A 21,043-nucleotide genomic window follows, 5' to 3' on the forward strand; every position below is an offset into this window, starting at 1 on the left:
AAAAAGCATCAATCGACATCCACAGAACTTTATTTTAAAATATATTAGGAGTGGAACAAGTAAGTGCGAGACAATACGTCTGCAAGAAATTGTTATCTTGCACTTCAATTTATTCTTATATTATAAGTATTCTATTTGCTCTTGTTGAAAAATAAATCCCGATAACATTTATCAAATATATTCTCTATTTTTTCGCGGTTAATGAGAAAATAGCCACCCTTTCGCGGCATCTGGGCTAATAAAGAGAAAATTCCACAGTAATAACGTATTCCAGTAGGAAATCGTTATAAACAAAGTTTGAGGGAAAAGGTGACGTATCTAAAAACGAGGCCGCCATAACAAATTAAAGAGGAAACACACCACAGGACTGAATTAAGCAGAACAGAAACCACCTCAACTGAACAGTCCAAAAGACCTTTGCAAAGGATTCAAGTAACTCCTACAAATGCACCTCAAAAAAAATCTTAACACTTCACCGCAACCCGGCCTACAGAAATGTAAGACAACGCTTCATTTCCAAATTTAAATACTACTTACCTATACTAATTTCTTATAGTTATTTCAATACTAGATGTGAAAAAAAAAAAAAAAACCCAGAAGAACATCAAAACGTTTTCAGGCACTAACATACGAGTATAAACAACCAAAGACACCAAATGAGTGTTTCACATGCGTGATTCCCTTGACTCTACTAGTATCAAAACTCTCTCCGGTATGGCTGAATATGTAAAGACAACGTTTTGTACCTGAATGAAACATTCGCAGTTCACTTCTTTAACAGCGAAGGAGAGCTGTATTTTCTGTGACATATCTGCACTGATCATCTTCATTGTGGTTGTTTAAACCCTGTAAACTTACAAAGACCCCAAGCTTTACGCCCGAATTTATCATTGATTTGGCGGCGGGGGGAGGAGGGGTCTTCTAAGAGGCCACCTTGGTTTCAAGCGACCCGAAGCATCCTAGACTCGTCTTCAGAACTGGTAATTTTTTTTTTCAACGGCGGGGAGCGTTTGTCCTCGTGCTAAGGCCTCGGAGATAAGCTGGAGGGGTGTTTGATGATGAAAATGAAGCGGGCTACGTTCAGTTGGGAGTAAGCAGCTTTTTAAGATCTTCAGCCTCCTTTTCTAAAGCTTTCTGCTGTTTCCACAAGACACACTGAATGATCTTTAAGCGTTCCACAGTGGGTGTAAAACCGGGCTCGAGCTGCAGGGCAAGCAAGTAATGCTGGATTGCATCAGGGATGTTACTCTGCAAAGAACACAGTGGAAAGAGAACTTCGTGAATTTTATGTTTTAACGCAGCGGATAACTCGACTATTGATGGATGCCCAATAAGCGACTCGCTGCAGGAAAGGTACCGAGAGTCTTCTCAGATCTTTCTTTAGAAGCTTCGCGCAGGTATCGACAGACTAGGCAGCAACGACTCCAACTCAACACAACTGCAACAAACTGCAACTTCTTACAAACTTTATTGTATGGGTTGACAGTTATATATCCTACGTGTAGACATGTTTGGGTTAACTGACCATGAGAACTTTCAGAATTCTCTTTACCACTCAACTAAGAAAACCCAAATAAACCTACACGAAAACACATTAAAATAACAGGTATCCAATGAAAATCTTGGAAAGAACGACAGTTCAAAAACTGTGTAGGATAACCTAGACCTTGAATCATAAGATTAACATGACGGTCACAATTTCTTACATCATGCAACTAAAGTAACTCAACTCTCAAAACTACTAACTTCCACCAAGCGCGAGAAACAAGCAGGAGTTGAATATGTTGAAAAACGAGGAAGGCTATATTGACTGTACCACGGAAATCGAGAGAATGTCCAAGTACTCTAAACCTGAACACCTGAGTTTTAGCTAGTTTTTTTTTGTCTGAAACATAACGATTTAACTAACCCCGCCACGACTAGAAACAGCTACCTGCGGGTATGTGTTGTTGTTCGGGAAAACATGTTAGCGGTATCATGCACCGGAAAAGATGCAATTGATGCCAAGCGCGGGAAAACATGTAAGCGGTATCATACAACGGAAAAGATGCAACTGGTGCCAAGCGCGGGAAAACATGTTACTGATGTCATGCAACGGAAAAGATGCAACTGGTGCCAAGCGCGGGAAAACATGTTACTGATGTCATGCAACGGAAAAGATGCAACTGGTGCCAAGCGCGGGAAAACATGTAACTGATGTCATGTAACGGATGCAACTGGTGCCAAGCGCGGGAAAACATGTAACTGATGTCATGTAACGGATGCAACTGGTGCCAAGCGCGGGAAAACATGTAACTGATGTCATGTAACGGATGCAACTGGTGCCAAGCGCGGGAAAACATGTAACTGATGTCATGTAACGGATGCAACTGGTGCCAAGAGTAGGAAACCGTGTGTAAGCAAACAAAACAAAACAAATTAACCACAACCACTTTACAAAAGTTTCACGTTGATTTTAAAATCGTCAGGATTATCAACAACGATGATGCCTTGCTCACCTGGGCTCCAAAAACATTGCCGAGGATGAAGTGCCCGAGAGCGAGACTGGGAGAAATCTGATAAAATAAAGAATAACAAGAAATAAAACCACACAATCTTCGCTATCATTCATCTCAGGAGACGAAATTAAGACTGAAGGGCAAGTCACGGGTAAGACATTTGAAATCAGGCTGCTCACCTCTAAAGCCTTTTTAATTACTACAGCAGTATCATCTAGCTGCCCTTCTCGTAGCAGAATACTGGCCAGGCCAACATGAGCAACATCCTACCGGTACAACGAGAATTGGGTCATGTCAAGATTATTAGGGAGCTTAAGCAACGACGACGGCAACGGCAACGAAAACGTCATCCGAAAATATATCTTTATTTCATTTGTGCTCTTCGCGATTATTTTAACTCGCTCAACTTTTACAAAAATGGCGAACTATCCAGGAACCAAATTGATAGGAGTGGCATACAAGTTAAGAAGGAAAATGAAAAATTCATCGCCGTGCGTTCACATTCTCCACAAAACCTTAAATGTGGTAATTTCTTGTTGTTGTTTTGCAGAGGACGACAAAAAAATGTACCAAAATGTAAAACGCACGTGCAGAGCGATTGTTTTTGCTCATTAAACCCATTGTTTTGTGGCGTTGTCGTTGCCGTCGCCGTCGTCGTTGCTTAAGGCCCGGTTCATACGTTGAACTTTATATGAGCCGAACCTAATACCTATTAAGGTCGACCCAAATAATTAAGTTCGGCAGTTGATTCAGACGTCGAACCTAACTGAAGTCGAACTTAATTAAAGCTAAAGTGAGAAAATAGATTTTCGTGGTCAGCAGCTGTTGTTTTTACTCAACAAGATTCAAAATGGCGGGAAAGATGAATTCTGACATGGAAGAGCTTGTTTGGTAAAATAATGAAGACAGGCCAAACACGGCTCCTATTGGTCGAGATAGGAAGAATATGACCTTCAAAGCTAATTTGCTCTTACGAGTACGTCTTTCAAAGATCTCCCTTTTCTGTACGAAAGTAGGGAAGGGTATTTGTAGATCTCTCTTAGCAGAGGCTGATTTTCTATCAAGTGCCATTTACTTATCCGAATTGTTTTAGGTTAGGTACAGAAGAGCGATATTCCGTCACAAACGGCAAAATGTTTTTGCGCGTTTTTTGTTTGTTCTGTAGTACCGACATACTTTCGCGGAAATTTACTTCTAAAAGAGTTTTATCTTATAAGGTTATCGAGGTAACCTCTGTAGCGTAATCTCTGTTTGAATAGAGTAATGTTTTCTTCAAATGTTGTTTTTGAAGATTTTGTTCTGAGAAGTCTTGAGGCGTCGCCTTTGATATAGCCTGTATTGGAAAGTTTCTGTCGGTTTGAAGCGCGTGTGCACATCAAGAATAGATTCTTTTTTTTTCTTTCGCATCTCAGACAAGTATATCAAGTTGTTTCGAAACAAGAAGAACAAGCACATTCCTCTTTTCCCACCATTCCTCTTTTCCTTGTTCAGAATGAAGTCCTTTGCACACGCCAAGTCGATGGAACGCGCAGACCTCTGAGATAGATATAATTTATATAATTTATACGTAACGTATGCATTTGGTTCGGCACATGTAAAAGTTCGACGTCTGAATCGAAGTCGAACTTTTGCCGTTCTATTCGACTGGCGCAGTCGAATAGAACGGCGGGTCGACCCAAATACAAATCTGTCGATCCTAACTGATTCATACGTCGATCTTAACATGCGCCGAACCAAATGATTAGGTTCGGCTCATGTAAAGTTCGACGTATGAACCGGGCCTTATGTTTCCAAAACTTGTTTTCTTAGCCCCAATACAGACCAGCATCCAATTTCTCCTTACAATATCACTGTTTCATCAAACATACAGGTCAGGAGAATAAAGAAAATGATCACAAAAAATAAAATGTCTTGCTGTTCAAATAATTTCTCCCACTAGTACTATGAGAAATTTGTGGAGTACAGTGAGGAGAATATAAATGTTGATATATATTGGGGCTCAGAGGATTCCTTAAAACAGTCGGTGTTTTTAGTTTTCACTTGCTGCTCTTTCCAAATGACTTAAAACTTAACTCAGCAGAAAACAATATGGACCAACAAATAATTATCTATTATTCCACTATTATGTCATTTCACCAAATAAGGTCAAGAGAACGCGCAAAATACAAGACCGTAACACACTGTAGTGTCCCGGTTTGACTTGTTTACAACAGAACGATGGATAGATAATGCCTGGTGTATTTAAACACTTACCAGAAAAGAGAAGCCAAAAATAACAAACTCTTTTTGTAGTGGAATAATAAATCTCTTATTCGATGGTTTTTACATATAATACGCGCGGACATTTTGCTTACTGCTCGTATTTTTCGCAACTCGCAAAATAACCGCACGTATTATATGTAGAACCATCGAATAAGATATATGAAATGGATTAACATTAAAAAATTAAATGACTTCTTGAACCCGAAACATTTTAACCCCAACCTCTAACTCCAACAAAAATCTAGGTACCCAATCCCAAACAAACACGAGTAAACACTCAGCATTTATATCTCGAAAAGCAACCGTTGGCAGTACTTATAAACGAGCACACAGTTACTTCAAGTCTCTTCTGACCTTCGCTACTCGGGAGGTCCGCAAGAACACCTTGGGCAGCTGCGATTATGTTGAGAAGAGACTGCATTTACTACAGGCCTGCTATTGTTCGCAACAGCATCTTTCAAGTAATCCTAAAGATAAACGTACCCTTGTGTTGGCTGGAGAGAAATGGAGCGCCTGTCGTAAACATTTGATGGCTTCAACAGTATTTCCTTGGACTCTCCAATACAACGAAGCGATATTTAGCAATACCCAGGAAGTAGAATTCTGCCAAAAAGAACAAAAATCATTTCACTCAATTTACAACCTCAGAGGCCCTCTGTCACTCTCGACGAGTAACACATCTGGTTCGAAATGAATTGGGTCTATGAATGAATCTTACACGGCGATCATTAGAGAAAAAGGTTTTAAATTGTGCTTTGATGCACTGCATGCTTACAATGAAACAAACTCAATCTAACTCTTTCCTGTGGTAAAGTTTCTCATTCACTGTTTTCAGAAAATTTGATTTTCCTTTCAGTTTACTTGAAAGGCGCGCTCAGGTGTAAGAGCGCAAAGAAGGGTCCAAAAATTGGGCTGGAAAAGTGCTAAAGTTCCGGCCACCTGACCAGTTTAACTTCATGGTCCGGAAGGGTCCATCCTAAGGATGTGCCGATCATGTCCAGCGTAAACGGTCCCCTCACTAACCGATCATAGGGCGACCTACCCCTAGACAAAGAACGAGCGGTGAAATCTAACTACGAGTGGGACACTACTTCATATATCCGTGCCACCTGTCTAATCCATATGGGATGCACTCAGAAACATACAATGCAAATTTTGCTCAAGTCCTTCTCCAAAGTTCTTTAAGTGGTTACTAAGTTAGCCAAAAAGCTAAGAATTTACTTCTTTTTTGTTTCAAACGACGAAATTCCGCAAAACGAAAAACTTGACGTAAGTTTGCTAACTGCGCATGCGCAATGCAAACATCACCGTGTAAGGCCACAATTTCGGGGAAGCACTTCCAAACGAATGAAATACAGTAGTTAAAAAGGAAAATGAAACGAAATACTTTTTTCAAAGCGTTGTAGATTCGCGTTCCCATTTCCTCAACGCTGTCCTGCATTGTTCTTCCAATTGTCAAAAGAGTCTTCAGAAAAAGAAAATAAAACATTTATAATCAACAATTAAAAACGTTCACCTTACAAGAAATAAAAATAACGTAAAGTACAACAACCGTAAATCAATCTGCAATCACAGAATCTCATAACAGTTCGATCTTTCCTTAGTGTGAATTTTTTATTTTAATTATTACTTTTATCTTTTTTTCATATTTAACAAATCGACAGCAGCTTTCTATGGTCTATGCTGTTATAGATCATAAAATGACGTCACAAAATCTTCAAAAATCAAGGGCAAAAACGAACTGCAGGCGAGTGCTTTCATTGCCAAGTTTTGAACATTTTATGGCGTCATTTTATTGTCTACAACAGTATAGTCCATAGAATACTACCGTCGATTTGTTTTTTTACACTAACATGGAAAACTACGAACGAAATGGGCTTTATTTTCCCTTGAGCAAGCACGTGCGTTCAATCTGACGTCATTTTTATTGTCTGTACACCTATGGACAATATCGTACCTACGAGCCAATCAGCGCGCCGGAATTTTTACAGTTAACGTAAAATAGACCATTTCCGAGTTACTTTGAACCTCATTATGAAAGCGAGGCTAGGTGCAAAGTTTTTGTTATGAAAATTAGTTTTCATTTATATGCAAACAAAATTAATTTTCATATGAAAAGTTTTGCACTTAGCCTCGCTTTCATAGCGAGGTTCACAGCAACTCGGAAATGGCCTATTAAAGATACTAGCATCATGTGCGCTATTTTTCAATTCGAACACAAATAATGTTTGTATGTATGTGCGTATTAGACCAATTACATAGTGCAGTAAAACATCTAAAGCAAATGCAAATTAACTTTGGTTTGACACTCAATAGAAAACTGCGCTAAATCAACGGAAGTACGAAATGTCAAACAAGAGAGAGATGAACAACCAAACCTCAATACAGTAGGAGCTCGTCTATTTTAACAAAAGCCAGTACACACAAAACCAACCAAACGAACCTGGGTGAGACCAGCTTCAGCCACTTGATCCAGTTTGGCGGCATTCACCACACCCTAGGATAAAATAAAACCAAATACATACCTTGGCTACAGAAACCCAATAAACAGATGGATAAGGGTTAGTTTCTGGTGCTGCGTCGCTGGGGGAGTAGAAACGAACGTTTGGTTTTATCAACACAATTGAGTATAGGTAATTTGGCCGCCGTAAAGAGATTCGAGTGCTGACGTTTCCAGCGTTAGCCCTTTGCTCTGACGACGGGCAAACGCTCAAAACGTCATGCTCAAACTCAAGCCTTATCCTTCCTGAGAAATAGGTCTTGCAATCATGTATTCCAGATACGTCAACCATTTACACGTTTGCAATTTCCATTAATTGACAATTTCACCCTGGCCTCACAACTGACCCCCCCCCCCCCCCCCCCCCACTAGGTCACTACGAAAACTACTGTGGGTAAGGTCTGGATACACTGGGTACCCCTGAGGGAGGACAGGGTGACGAATAGTGTGTACCTGAAGGCTGCTAAACGTATGTAAGTTACTCTTTATCTTGCCAGTACAGCGGGGCCTCTTGGACAAATCATCTACTTCACTTAAGAAATCAATATGTGCTCGCACGCTGATGGGAAGAAATGAAAAAGAAAAAAAAAATAAAGGAAATTAGTCAAAACTTTAGAGCTGAAATCTTAACGTGTGATAAAACTAGAGAGAAAAAAAATAAATAAAGAGAAAATCCAAGCATTAACCAAAGCCAAATTCCTGACTTGACGAGGAACAACAACGACTTCACCTATTCATATTGTCACTATCTGGAAACCTCGTAAGCAACTATCTCTGCTTAGTTTTCCCGGCATTTTAATAGATTTAACTGCTTTCTTTTCAGTCTCCTTTTTGATATCTATCTCTTCCACTACCACCCTTCACAAGGCATCGAAAACTTCAGCTTATCCCAAGGGCTAACAGAGATTTCAAAAATTCAAGATTTGTCCCTCCTAGGACTACATGGAGTCAGGGACACCCAAGCCAGAGACGGAACAAGAACGCCACTGCGAAACGCGCCTGCTCTACAAATCAGTTTTCCGGCGGCGAAAGGCAAGTTTTGTGTACGTTCAGCTCGTACGTTTCCTGAAGGTTCTTACATTGTTATCTCCAAAAGAACAGCAAAGACACTTCTTGTGCTTTACGTGGCGAATTTCAAAGCAAGGCTTTTTACCTTAAATGTGTCATTTTTGTCTCACAGGTAGAAAAAAACACCCGTTTTCAATCGACCGCGGTACCAGTTTTTATTTCAACCGTCACACAACGCTTGCTTCCAATCAGTAGTAGCGTTGCGTGACAAACCAAAATTAATAACACCTGCGTGACTAGAGGTGTACTGTAGTATTATTTAGGCAATGAATAACTTACTCGATATTTTTCGTGTCCAGCGAGAGCCACGCGCTGAACTGTTTGTTCCTGATGACAAGCGCTTGGATGCCTTCAATGTGTTTACACTCGCCCTCATTCAGTTCCTGCACAGACCCTCCCGTGTGAACGTTCATAAAACTTGTTTCAAACACACTTGAACCTGCGCCAATTCTGTGAAGATATTCTGCTTCCTTGACTCTGTCCTTGATATTTTGCGATGCTTTATCGCTATTGAATGCCTTGCTTGATTTAAACTCTGCATTTTTCTGTTCTGGGTTGACTTTAGTATTTGGCTTTTGTCCTTTGCTTCTTTGTTCAGGATTTTTACCGCCCGTGGTTGTCGCACGGTCACGATGTTTTGAATGTTTTGAATTTTCGCTTTTTTTGTCACTGGATTTAATGGTCGACGTTTTCATCTCGCTTTTTTCCCGTTCTTCATCATGCGATTTTTTACCATCATTAGCAGAACTCCGGCGAACGTCTTTGAAATTTTCACTTTTCTCATGACTGGGTTTAATATCTACAACATCCCCGGCGGAAGAAAGTTTCACTTGGCTTTTTTCATCCACTTTTGCACCAGAAGTTTTACTACCGCTTGAGGCCATCTGCTCACGTTGTGTCAGACCTTGTTTATCGCTGGTTTTATCATTCACTACACCCTCAGCAGCAGTTTTCATTTTGTCTTGTTCAGCTACCTTTGTTTCGGTGGTCACATCGATGTTTTCTTTTACAGCGTCTCTTTCTTTGTTGATGGTTTCACTATTCACATCCTTAGCATCAGAAGTTTTCATTTCACTTTTTTCGATCACCGTCGCCTCTGAAGTGCGGTCGCTTGCATTAGCGTTTGAAACAGGAGTGGTTGAAATTTCATGTGTTTGCTTCATTAAATTCGCCTCAGCGTCAGATTGTACGAAAGAACTGCCTGTGGTTTCTGATCGTTCCTTTGTCACGGCTTTAGAAAACTCAGTTTTGCTTACAGATTGTTGAATAACTTCGTCACTCTCAGTAGGAAGGCTCTGTGTGCTCGAATCTTGAGTTAAACACTCCATAGCGAACCCTTCTCCTTTGGACTTTTTCCTTCCAATATTTCCACAATTTTTGGCTTGAGCTAACATCCGTTTACTCTCCAGCGGTGGAGTGTGTTTAGGACCTATGGGGCGGCTCCCTTTGGCTTCTTCAAACAACAACTCAGCGTTGGACATTTCTCGCGTGTTCTTAGAAGCAATCTTGTCAAGTTTAAAACCTGGGCCGTTTTTACTCATTAACGTGGATTCCCCTTTCTGCCTGGGAATGTTCGTTTCTTCAGTGATAACAGTTTTAGTGGCGTCTTTTTCACTTTTTAAGATTTTCAACCCGCTTTCTCCTCTTCTACCCATCCGTCCTGGATTTCCGACTTTCTTAACTTGACTTTCTTTCTCACCTGATGCTGGTGTACTTTTGATGGAACTCAATTTACCTTGATCGGAAACTGTTTCGTCCCTGTTTTCGCTATCGCTATCTGAATCAGATTTCGAACCCCTTCCTTCAGTAACACCCACGGTGCTTGAAGCTGAATCGCGAACACGACTTACAGTTTCGATGATACTCTTTAAGCGATTAAGCGCCAATCGAGCCTCTGCAAGATTCTGCATCGTTTGCTCTTCCACTGAAACATTACTATTTTCTGATGGAGAATTTGTGGCATTCAGTGTTTCACTTGCTTTCCCTCTTTCTTTCCCATTCGAGTTTACTCGTTCCTCTCCATTTGCATCGCTATACCTCTGTATTGTTTCAGAGCGAGGTGTGGCCTTGACAGCTTGGGTTACGAACACGGTTTTTTCTTGTGATGTACTCTGTATTTTTGAGCTGATATTTTCGGTGGTTTGTTGATTAGAGTCTTGTTGACTATGCTCGGTTTTTTTCTTTCTGATTTGCCTTGCCTGCTGCTTCTTTGCTTGAGAATGGTCAGACGACAATCGGGATTCCTGATAAAAAGACAAGCAAATTATTTTAGGCGTAACGATGTGAATTATGAACGAAGAACTCTTTGCCTTAGTGTATTATTAGTGGACAACTGATGGTCCGCCGGAGAGGACGGCAAAATTCCCTGTCTGAACAGCGTGACCCTTTACAATGCAAACTCACTTTTGAAGGCGCAGTAGGCCCATAATTTTAGGGGCCTTTATCACGAAAAAGTGGCCCTTTCAGGAAGAGAATAACTTATATATATATATACTATTTAATATAATATTTCAACTTTTCATACAGAGCATGAGAATTTTCCAAAGTTGGTTTGATAGCAGATTTGTAGCGTACTGTTTGAAGGTGTGGAGTGCAGTACATGACAGTGTGTGCGCGCAAGAGCAAATGTTCATGCGAAAATAGCCAACAGGCTGTCGCAACACAGCACACGAAATGAAGTCACTCGGTCTACGTGTTAATGGGCGTGTACGCCTCCTTTTGTAGCGGGGAAGCCGAAGGCAAGGTAGAAATGGAATTGAGGAGAAATGTATTCATAGGAAGGAGAGAGGGGCGACAGAGTGTTTGGTTACTTCACTTTCCTACTAGTGGAGATTGCGCAGATTATACTCTTTATTATTAAAAACTGGATCATTGTATAATGCTATTCCAGGAACCAGGAATTTGATTGGTTTAGAGGCCGTGGTATATGAGCCATTATACCATGCCCGAGAAATTGTCTTCTGGTTGTTATTGCAAAGCGAAATCAGCAAGATCTACAGACTAGCAATATTTCTTGACTGTTTTTAATAACAAAAAATTATTCCACTCGCGCTTGTTGGATATGAGATGATTAAAGCCAACTCTTTGGCTATTTATCATGTCATGTCCATCGCGCGCTAGCTCGTGGAATAATTGTTAAATAGAGGGGTTAAGAAGGGAGCAAGGGAGTGTCTTAACTAGAGCTGCTTACCTGTTTTACAGGGACACGTCTACTCTTACAGTTGTCTGTGTATTTAGCTCCCCCCTGGGTGCGGAGCCCAAACTCTCGGTTCAGCTGCCTTTTGTATGTCTCCAAAGGAAGAATGCATTTCTTCTCAGCTTCTTCCTTGCTGGGGTCTTTAGTTTCATCCAACTCAGGAGTTTTCAAGCTGTCCAACTTCTCATCGAAAGATCTCAAAACAAAAAAGGAAATAGATTCTCGATCCTTTCAAGTCCAAAACCAAAAGATGATGGAAGTGGAAATAGAACACAAACTTCAAATTTCTTTATGTAAAATGTTGAGGAACATATTGCTTAGTTGCTTTGATTTCAATTTTTCAGTTAGGCTAAGTTTTAGATATATACGAAGATAATTATAGTCATGCAACAGGTACATGAAATGAGCGTGAACGTGAATCTCATCATGTACTTACAATTGCCTCTCCTGTAACAGCTCCTTCACTTTCAGCTCACATCGCACCGCTTTTATTCTTTCACATAACAATAATTTAGTGTCTGGTGAGACCATCATGGTAAATCTGTAGCACAGTTCAGCCATTTCAAACATTTTAAGCGACTGTTAAGGGAGCAGAAAAATAATAATTAAAATTGATCAGTACTCTGAATGGACTATGATAATGTTGGCAAAGTACAACAGTGTTCAACATTTGTTCCTCTACAAATGTTGAGCAAAGTCTTGATTCGTTGGCTTCATTATGAACTGATTAATATTTTTCTTGCCAATCAACACGTTGCACATTGTTGAACAGAATAGAGCCAGGTTCTATTCCGTTCAACAACATACAAGATGTTGAATGGTCTGTTTCAACACAGAACATCACATGAACATGACATGCTGCTCAAGATTCTCTTCCAACATATATAACAGGTTCATTTTCAAGAAAAGAATGTACAGGTTTTTATTGAAAGAATTCTGATTTGCTCATGCCACACATAAGCAGTACTATTTTGTATTTATTGTGTTTTTGAGGTGATCAGCCTGATGGTTCACCCTCCTCTCCATATCTTTATTTCTCCTTTTGTTTAACATTAGGGCATTTTATGGCAAATTTACACATAACTGAGAAGGCACAGTCTGTAATTAAGTGTATTACATTGTAATAATTATGTAATAAGCAACTCTCCATTTAGACACCTGTCAGAAGAACAATCATGTCTATAAGCTAAACATCTGACCCCTTTCAGAACGTCATTGATCACATGGAGAACATCTGAGGCTCTTTACTATGACGTTTACTGAACTGCTTCTAACAGGCAGGCCATTAACATTATGACACCTGCTCCACAATGAACTGAGTCCAGGGGTGGGTGTGTTACCCTGCCTGGAGGAAACCAAAAAGTAAGGTTCACTCACAGTGTAGATATTTCCCAGTACAAAGTGGTATACTGATAGCTCATTGCAAGTGTCCACTGCAGTATGAAGCAGTACCAATGCGTCACAGCTGTGGTTTCCATGATAAAGCACAGCAGCAAGACTCATCAATGCACGGTCTTTGTGTTCCCTAAAAAAAAAAAAGGTAAAACCAAAAGATGTTACAGCTAGTAATAAATTATAAGTAAATACCCATCAACATCCCCTGTTTTCTTTTTTTTAAGAAATTCATAAAAAATTAGTTCTTAACTTCATAAATATGTTGTACACTTTAGTTCAGGTTTGACTGGACAAAGATATATGACGACTTTCAGTGGTATGTGGCTATGAAACACAATACCCAGCATTATTGACTGTTTGTGCTGCATTGAACTGTATTAAATCTATATAATCATTGTAAAAAATTATAATTAACAATTATTCCACGAGTGCATATTAAATGTGAGATGATAGACAGCCAATGAGGCACGTAGTGCCAAGTTGGTTATTTATCATCTCATATCCAACAAGCGTGAATCAAATAATTGTTTTATTAAAAACAATCAAGAAATATTACTAGATCTTGCTCTTTTCACTTTGCAAGGACAACCAGAAGACAATTTAATGGCGGCTATTTCTTGGGCATGGTATAATGGCTCTGTATCATGGCCACTAAGCCAATCAAATCCCTGGAATTGCATCATACAATGATCCTGTTTTCAATAAAATTAATGTAATTATGTTCTGAACTAAACTGACCTGACCTATACTGCACTGCACTGCATGGTATTGTATTGTATTAACTCTGTATATTGTAAAGGTTATAATTACTACAATGAAAGACCTAACCTGGGTGAGAAATACAAAGCTTGTCGTAGACATTCTACAGCCTGCAGGGCATTGCCTTTAATTCTCCAGTAATAAGCTGCAAGATTGAGTAAAACCCAGGAGGTGGAGTTCTGCAAGAAAAAGATGAGCATGCCAAAAATCACCATCTGCTTAAATCTTATAAAACAGAAACTTACATGTCAGGGAAAAAATAGAGGGCCAACTGTGTTTTTTTTAATTAGCAATACACAGCCCCTCATAAATAGAGGGTACCTTGGAATTCAGGCATGAGTGATGATTTGGCATTGGCATTTCTCTAAATTAAATTTGTTAAAATTTGGCATGCATACAGACTGGTTATAGTGTCATAAACCTGGTTACATATTTGCTTTGTACCTTAAGGGGTCAAAGTTGTCCAGTAAGCATATGACTTAAGTTTAAACTGAACCAACTGTTAAGTGATTTCCTTAGTTTTCTGTTTGAAGCTAAACAAAAAATAATCTTCTAAGTTTGTAGGCCAAAGTAGAAATTTGAATTAAAAGGCCAAACTATATCCATGCCTATTTTTGACCGTGCCCCTCAAAGTACATAAGATGATGGTCTCACACTGGATCTCAAAATTACCTCTTGTGTCTTCCTGGCTGAGAGTGATGAAATGCAGAATTAGTGATAATAATACTTAAACCAGGTAACTCTCTCACCAAAATGATTTCAGAAAGGTCCTGGATTTATTTATACTCACCTTTTCCAGAGCCAGACTCACACGTCCCCCCAACTCATCCACAGTCTTAAAATATGATGACATTGCAGTTAACAGTGTTGGCTCCAAGCTGGTATTCAGCTGCCACCGATCATTGACACCCTCAAGGTGGTCAAAACTGTGTGCAACAGTCGGTAACTCAGCTTGGCATACAGGAGGTTCAACATGTGAGGGTAGTGGCTGGCACAGGTTAACATGGTCTGGAATGCTGGAAATTAAATTATTATTGTAGTCTGTGTCAATGTCAAGCGTTGTTATAAAGAAGAGGGAAGCAACTGACAAAGATTACAGTTACTTGCTGCAAAGCTACCAGGCTTTGCAGGCTACGTGCAGGAACAAACAAGGGTGCGTTTCTTTGGGAAAATCTGAATCCAGTTTTTTGATCCAAGATCACTTGGATCATGGTGTATCAAAGGAACCGACGAATCCACTCTGGGTGAGGATTTGTGGGTTCCTTTGAATGATGCACCCAAAGAAATGCACCCCAAGTGTTAGCCTCCCACGCAGGGGTTGAAAAGCGTCACAAACCCCTAAGGACATCTGCATGGGAGGCTACCCAAGTGTCAGACCACTGCAGCTAAGATCCAATGCCAAGAGCTTTTGAGCTTTTTGTATGTTTGAGACCCATTTTGCCTAATGCTTCAGTGTTATATAATGTTATTTACATTTTTTGTGCCTTAATTCTATGCCTTTGTTGACCATGATTGTGCAAAATCTCGCATATGACTCCAGTAAGAACTAGGACCATTTTGTAAGTAGGATTAATATATGCCAAATGATGATGTGGTTTAAATACACCCTTAAAAGGTTTTTTCCAAGGTAATTAAGAAAACTCTCTGGATCAAGTAGGCAAAAGGTCCTTTACATTACTGTGCACCCACAATAAAGCAAGGAAAGTGCCATTTGCAATCTGATGAAGCCTGGGTTTCACTCTTCTACAGATGGCATAAGATTAGAGACAACAAAGTAGTGCTAGAATAGGTGGCTGAACAATTTCTCAATTGTTGCCAACTAAGATAGCCGAATTAACAGAATGGTCCCACATTTCACCACAGCTCTTCCCTAAGTTCCAATGGATGTTCTTTTACAGAAAGGACAAGCCTACTTAACCTTGTGTTCCTTCCTGTGAACACAGTATGTGGTACAAAATGAAACTAAAACAATATTGGTTTATGGTCACACCTGGTTCAGTGAAATGAATTTTGGAATGAAATATAGAAAAGTTGTTGTTTATGAATGTACATGTAGGGCTCCAAACATTATTATTTTTTCAACCTTGGAAATCTGCACTACTCATTGACAAACACTAAATAAAACATTGACAACAAGATCATTCCCCTACATGTCAATAAGTGCAGCTGTTTTGCACTGGCTAAGGAACAAAAGTGGAAAACATTTTTTTCTCACAAACTGCTGAGAGCCTGGGGGCTGGTGTGTGGAGGTCAGTAAGTATCATGGTTTATTTTTAGCTCTCAGTTTCTTTGGTGCCATTCGCCATATCATTGCCTGACCTCCCAACCACCTGCCCTTTGACCAGCTCCCTGCAGTTGGCTTGACAGCTCAATTGGTAGAACAATGCATTGCAGAGGTCATGGGTTCGAGTCCTGTTCAAGCCTAAATTTTTTCAGGCTTTCTTTTTGCAACTGTTTAAGTTGCATAACTATATAACTGTGATGGTCATTCACTTGTTCAATAATGTGTAGTCAGTGGGTACTGAGTTTGTTGTAACTTGTTAGGTTGTTCATCAATTGTCAGTAATGTTTTTGCATTGCATATCAGTTAATAAAGACTGGAATGCTTGGTTTGGCTTGACATGGCTCCCACTTGTGTGAAAAAAAAAAAAAAAAAAACCTAGCACCCACACACAAAATAAGGAGTTCTTACTTGATGCCTTTCTTGGTAAATGGAAGTGTCATATCCAGATGTAACTCAAACTCAGAAATGTGCTTTCCAGCATCAAGGCAATCAGGATCTACTTTGTAGAAGGATTTTTGTAACTCCTCTCGTTCCTTTTCTCTTGCTTCTATCACCTTCCTTTTCTCTACAAGGTATTCTTCACGCAAAATCTTCAGCCTATCAAATGCATTCTGTTGATGAATGAAGGTCACCAAGTCGTATGGACTTTTCAGATTAAAGATGGAGTCAGCCTAGAAACAAATTCAAACAATGTCATTATTAAGGACGGTACCTACTATTGTTACTGCGCATACGTTCTGCGCATTGCGAGATACTCGGGTTTCCTATGGGTGGCGCCTACTAATACAGGAATATTTTTGCGCAGTTTAAAACTATACGGAGAAAACAGAACTTACCAAATGCCTTTGGTATCTCAAAAGAAAATTGGGGGTAACCATGCATTTTTCCGAGAAAATTAAGCTTCAATTTAGGAAAAAATCCCATACATTGCTTTATATTTTGGCGCTTTTTAGAGATATTGTTGCTTAATTATCTCTGAAAAATGCGTGGTTACCCCCAATTTTCTTTTTGGATTCCAATAGGCCTTGCTAAGATCTGCTTTTACCGCATAGTCATAAACCGTACAAAAATACTTTGGTATTAGTAGGCACCGTCCTTAAGTTAATTAACTGTTTGCCGGGCTTCTCATGAACCGGGGGTGGGGGAACTTGAATCATGTTTGGGTATAGGGCTGCCACTGGGGGGTCTAAAACCATGACTCTGTTAAGGACAAAAGATCCCAAACTACCTACAGTATTCTGTGTTTGGACAGCACCTTTGTTTTTTATGACCTGTTCAATTAGGGGTAAGGACTGAATCTTGTCCTGAAAATGAGCTCATATTGAATGATGACCTGCTTAAGACCACCAAATGTCTCGGTTTGTGGAATTGAATACTGAGAAATAATATTTTATAATGCCAATTGTGTCACCATGCCCTGTTTAGTAGAGGACCACAGGGTTATTGGCGTAAGCTGTCATGTGTTACCCTCTCACTTGGAAATTGGAAATTCCAGGGGATGTGGGCACCCAATGGCCAAAATAGGAAGGTGAATTGGGCAATTCCAGAAAATATCCATACCCAACAACGGACGGCTTCCATGTTTTAACCCCCCCTTGCCTTCGGAAATTCCAAAATGCGTTACCCCCCCATGCCCTCAGAATTTCATAATCGTGAACCCCCCCCTCCCCTTCAGAATTTCCGGTTTTTCTGGGAAGTACATTTTTCGACTTTAGCAACGCCTATATGAACAAACAAACATGAATTTATGCCTCCTCAGGGCTGTGATCTAGCGGCGCTAGGCGACAAGCTTTATTCTTTAGCGACAAGAAAAACCTACCGCTAGCGGCCAGGCTGTGAAATTTTCTTTTTAAGTCCGAATTTGGCTATAATAATAAACACCATTTACGGCAGTTTTACTCCTCTTTGTTTTCTTGTGCCATTCAACTCCTTTAGGGAAAGTAGGAAACTAGAACAACGCAATGGATGAAAACAAAAATTATTTCTTTTCACCCCTTGTTTTATACACGCACACAATCCATAGAATGTCTGGGATCCCAGGACTCCTCGCATGCTTCAGTCGGCTTCAGTTTCTGAACCAAAAATTCAATTAAATTGTATCTGTGATTCCAGGCGCTATCAAGAGAAAACTTGTGGTTTCAATTACCACATTACGAATACCTAGTATTAACTATTTCAAACTCTTATAGCGAGGAAGAAGAAAACCCATTGTCAACAACATTGAAAACAACTTTATGCAAATTTATCAGTGATATGTGATGCGCGTCTTGAATGTTCGATTCCACGTGCCCGAGTCCCTCACGAGTAAACATACATTGTTGCTGTTTTGTAATTATCTACTTTATTTACAAGATGTTACTGAAAAAAGTAGCAGTCATTAACCCTCATACAAGTGCAGCCTTCCAATCGATCGACTCTTTAATACGCCGGAGCACGTGGACAAGATTGCGGCTTTTTCGCGGAATGTAACACGATCGCTTCTGAAATATCTTCGCTGCGCAAGCAGTACGCTGCGCAAGATTATACTTGATTGTACTTGAATCTTTCGAATGAAAACTTCAGAAAAAGCATTTCCTTTGTTAAAAACCTACATCGTCTACGGTAGAATTCGGCAAGGAACTGGGGAAACTTCAACGTGGCCGCTCGCTTGCCTTTGAGCAGACTTTGTACATCTTCGGCGTAGCGTTACAAATTTGCATAAATATTATCGAGATCATCGAATCTCAAAAGGCGATGTCACGTTTTCTTCATTTCAAATTGTAACCGTGTCTTCCTCTCAAAGATGACTGGAATACCTGTCCACTAAACCCAGTAATAAACAGTGAAGGAAGCGAAACTAAAAGATTGCGACTTTTTCGGCCGCTGTTTCACAAGCTGAGAATGGAAACACGCGCGATCGCTACCAGTACGCTGCACATAATTATGCTTGATATTTGTACTTTTATCTTTCGAATCAAAATTTCGAAAACAGCATTTCCTTGATTAAAAAATGCGCAATAGCCCCCCCATGCCCTCAGAATTCCACAATTGTGAACCCCCCCTCCCCTTCGGAAATCCTAAAAGCCGTCCGTGGTATGGTATGGATATTTTCTGGAATCGCCCATTGGAGATAAAGGGTAGGGGAGGACGGGTTATTTTCTGGAACTACACAGCAACAGCCAGTGTTACTTTGTGATATAAAAGTCAGGGTTCCTGTTAAGATTTATAAAAGAAGGTAATAAATTTGTGATAGCAGGTTTTTCTGTCCTCTAAGGCACCCTCATGTGGACGCCATCTTGTTAATCTCTCCCAGGGAATGATGGGAGTGAGGTGACCGCAGAAAGAATGGAAACCAAGCAAATTGGCAGAGGTTTTATGTTAGTTTTATTTTTGGCAAAAGAAAATGTTCAAACCAAGAGTGATTTCTTTACAGATGATGGATTTTCAACGTGATATTATCTGCTGTATGTTTTTACAATTATCATTATTTATGGGAAGGAAATTCCCAAAGCAAGGATGATGTTTTCAAAATACAATTAATTTTGAAAACAGTTTTGATAATACATGGTAAAAGTAATCGCTTTCTGGCTCCTAACAAGAACCCTGAATATGCTGTATTTCTAAAAGGTGATCTACATGTATATTAAAAGTAAGCTGCCCAGCTGAAAACACCTGGACTAACTCAAAAGCCAATCAGATAGCTTTAATTCAACTGGAGGGTCATCAATAATAAATAAACTTATTGTTAACGTACCATAAAAAATATAAGTTCTTATGATTCATACATTTCTTGTAAACAATAAAAACATTTGTTTATATTTCGGGTTTCTTCATTTCTCGGCTGGAAGTAATCGCCCAGAATCAAATTATTTCAAAGTTACACATCATCAATCGCTTAAAACGACCTCTAACACCAACCGACATCCACGCGATTGGATCACGACTAAATTCCCAAAATTGTTAACAAAGACTTGCTGGTAAATGCCCAAATGGAACAATGAATTATACACTTTGGAGTGAATCGAAGAAAGTGGTACATTAGCTTAAACCAAAAGCATATACATGTAGGTTATATATGTCTGCTTAAATCAAAAACGTGAACTAGATCAAGCTATAAACAAAACAAGCCTACATGTACGTTTAAGCTTAAATATGACTAAAATGTGAATAATTTAAAGGATAATTGGTTTAATGCTGTACCTGCTGTTGAATCCTTCCATCTTCCGAGACAATCCAGTGTGTTGCTCCTTTGCAGAATGATTGAAAGCATAAAATTGTCAAGAAAATAAAACAAAATGCTAAATTAAAGTCAAACATTTTCTACGTGGTTTTTTTCCTTCCACCATTTTGCGACTTTCCTCGGTTAGTGCCCAGTCTCTGTACAAACATCGTGGGAGCGAGGCCGCTTACTGGAGTTACTCACGATACGCGTTTCATTTTTTATTTGAAAGACAAGAATTTGTCTTGAATGTATGGAAAAGTTTTTCTTTTTACAACCTATACCGACATTCCTCCATGAAAATTTGAGTGAGAGCGGAAAAAACATCGTGAACTCGCGCGGAGTCTCCTGTTTCCCCGAGACATTCACGTGCGCACAAGTGTTTCTCGTCTCGCAGAAACTGGCCTGCCCGACTTGACCCAAGTTAACTTTTTATCCGTACTGCCCGTGTATAGTTCCTTGACTTAGCAATGTATACTTTCTCATTTGCTCAAGGTTAACCGAAACAAAACTGGTCAAAACTAATACAAAACCCGCGAAACCAGGAGTGCTCAAGGGTGCTAATGTTGTTTTCAGTTGTTTCATCTGTTTGTTTTATCATCCACATCGAGCCACACTAAAAACAACACAACAGTTTTTTTGTGTACTTTTCTGTTTCAGCACGTGCCTCTTGGATGACTGACTGTTTCACCCACAAACTTTTTTTTCAGCAAATTTTGCATGATTTTTGAGCCGAAATAAAAAGAAAATGAAAAAAAAAAAAAAAAAAAAAAATAATAATAGTAATAATAATAATAACTAGGCGAAAACAAGAGGCTAGGGAATAATGAGGGTATTCGGGCACCTTGATAACACACCGCGAAACAAATTTTGCTACAACTCT

At 39.6% G+C, this 21,043-nt stretch overlaps 1 protein-coding gene across 1 annotated transcript; it reads right to left on the reverse strand.

Moving 5' to 3' along the window:
- Positions 1–12: 12 nt before the first annotated feature.
- Positions 13–20,360, reverse strand: LOC146460687 (tetratricopeptide repeat protein 17-like). Its single transcript, XM_085087868.1, has 15 exons — positions 20,142–20,360; positions 16,371–16,633; positions 14,469–14,694; positions 13,748–13,857; positions 12,902–13,049; positions 11,961–12,103; positions 11,519–11,720; positions 8,608–10,571; positions 7,714–7,819; positions 7,204–7,257; positions 6,148–6,225; positions 5,244–5,363; positions 2,678–2,764; positions 2,499–2,555; positions 13–1,248 (listed from the first exon to the last, which is right to left on the reverse strand). Exons 1-15 carry the CDS (start codon positions 20,256–20,258, stop codon positions 1,081–1,083), a joined length of 3,843 nt encoding a protein of 1,280 aa, XP_084943994.1. The 5' UTR covers positions 20,259–20,360; the 3' UTR covers positions 13–1,080.
- Between the last annotated feature and the right edge of the window lie 683 nt (positions 20,361–21,043).

The sequence above is a fragment of the Pavona decussata genome, unplaced genomic scaffold (assembly GCF_977016875.1).
Source record: "Pavona decussata unplaced genomic scaffold, jaPavDecu1.1 SCAFFOLD_208, whole genome shotgun sequence".
In the NCBI taxonomy this organism is placed as follows: Eukaryota; Metazoa; Cnidaria; class Anthozoa; order Scleractinia; family Agariciidae; genus Pavona; species Pavona decussata.

Coding starts and splice junctions, on each gene's coding strand:
- LOC146460687 (XM_085087868.1), bottom strand. CDS start 20,258: ATGTTTGACTTTAATTTAGCATTTTGTTTTATTTTCTTGACAATTTTA. Junction 5,364..6,147: donor TCTACAACGCTTTGAAAAAA/GTATTTCGTTTC, acceptor TCTTTTTGGCAG/AATTCTACTTCCTGGGTATT. Junction 2,765..5,243: donor TCTCTCCAGCCAACACAAGG/GTACGTTTATCT, acceptor TTGTACCGGTAG/GATGTTGCTCATGTTGGCCT.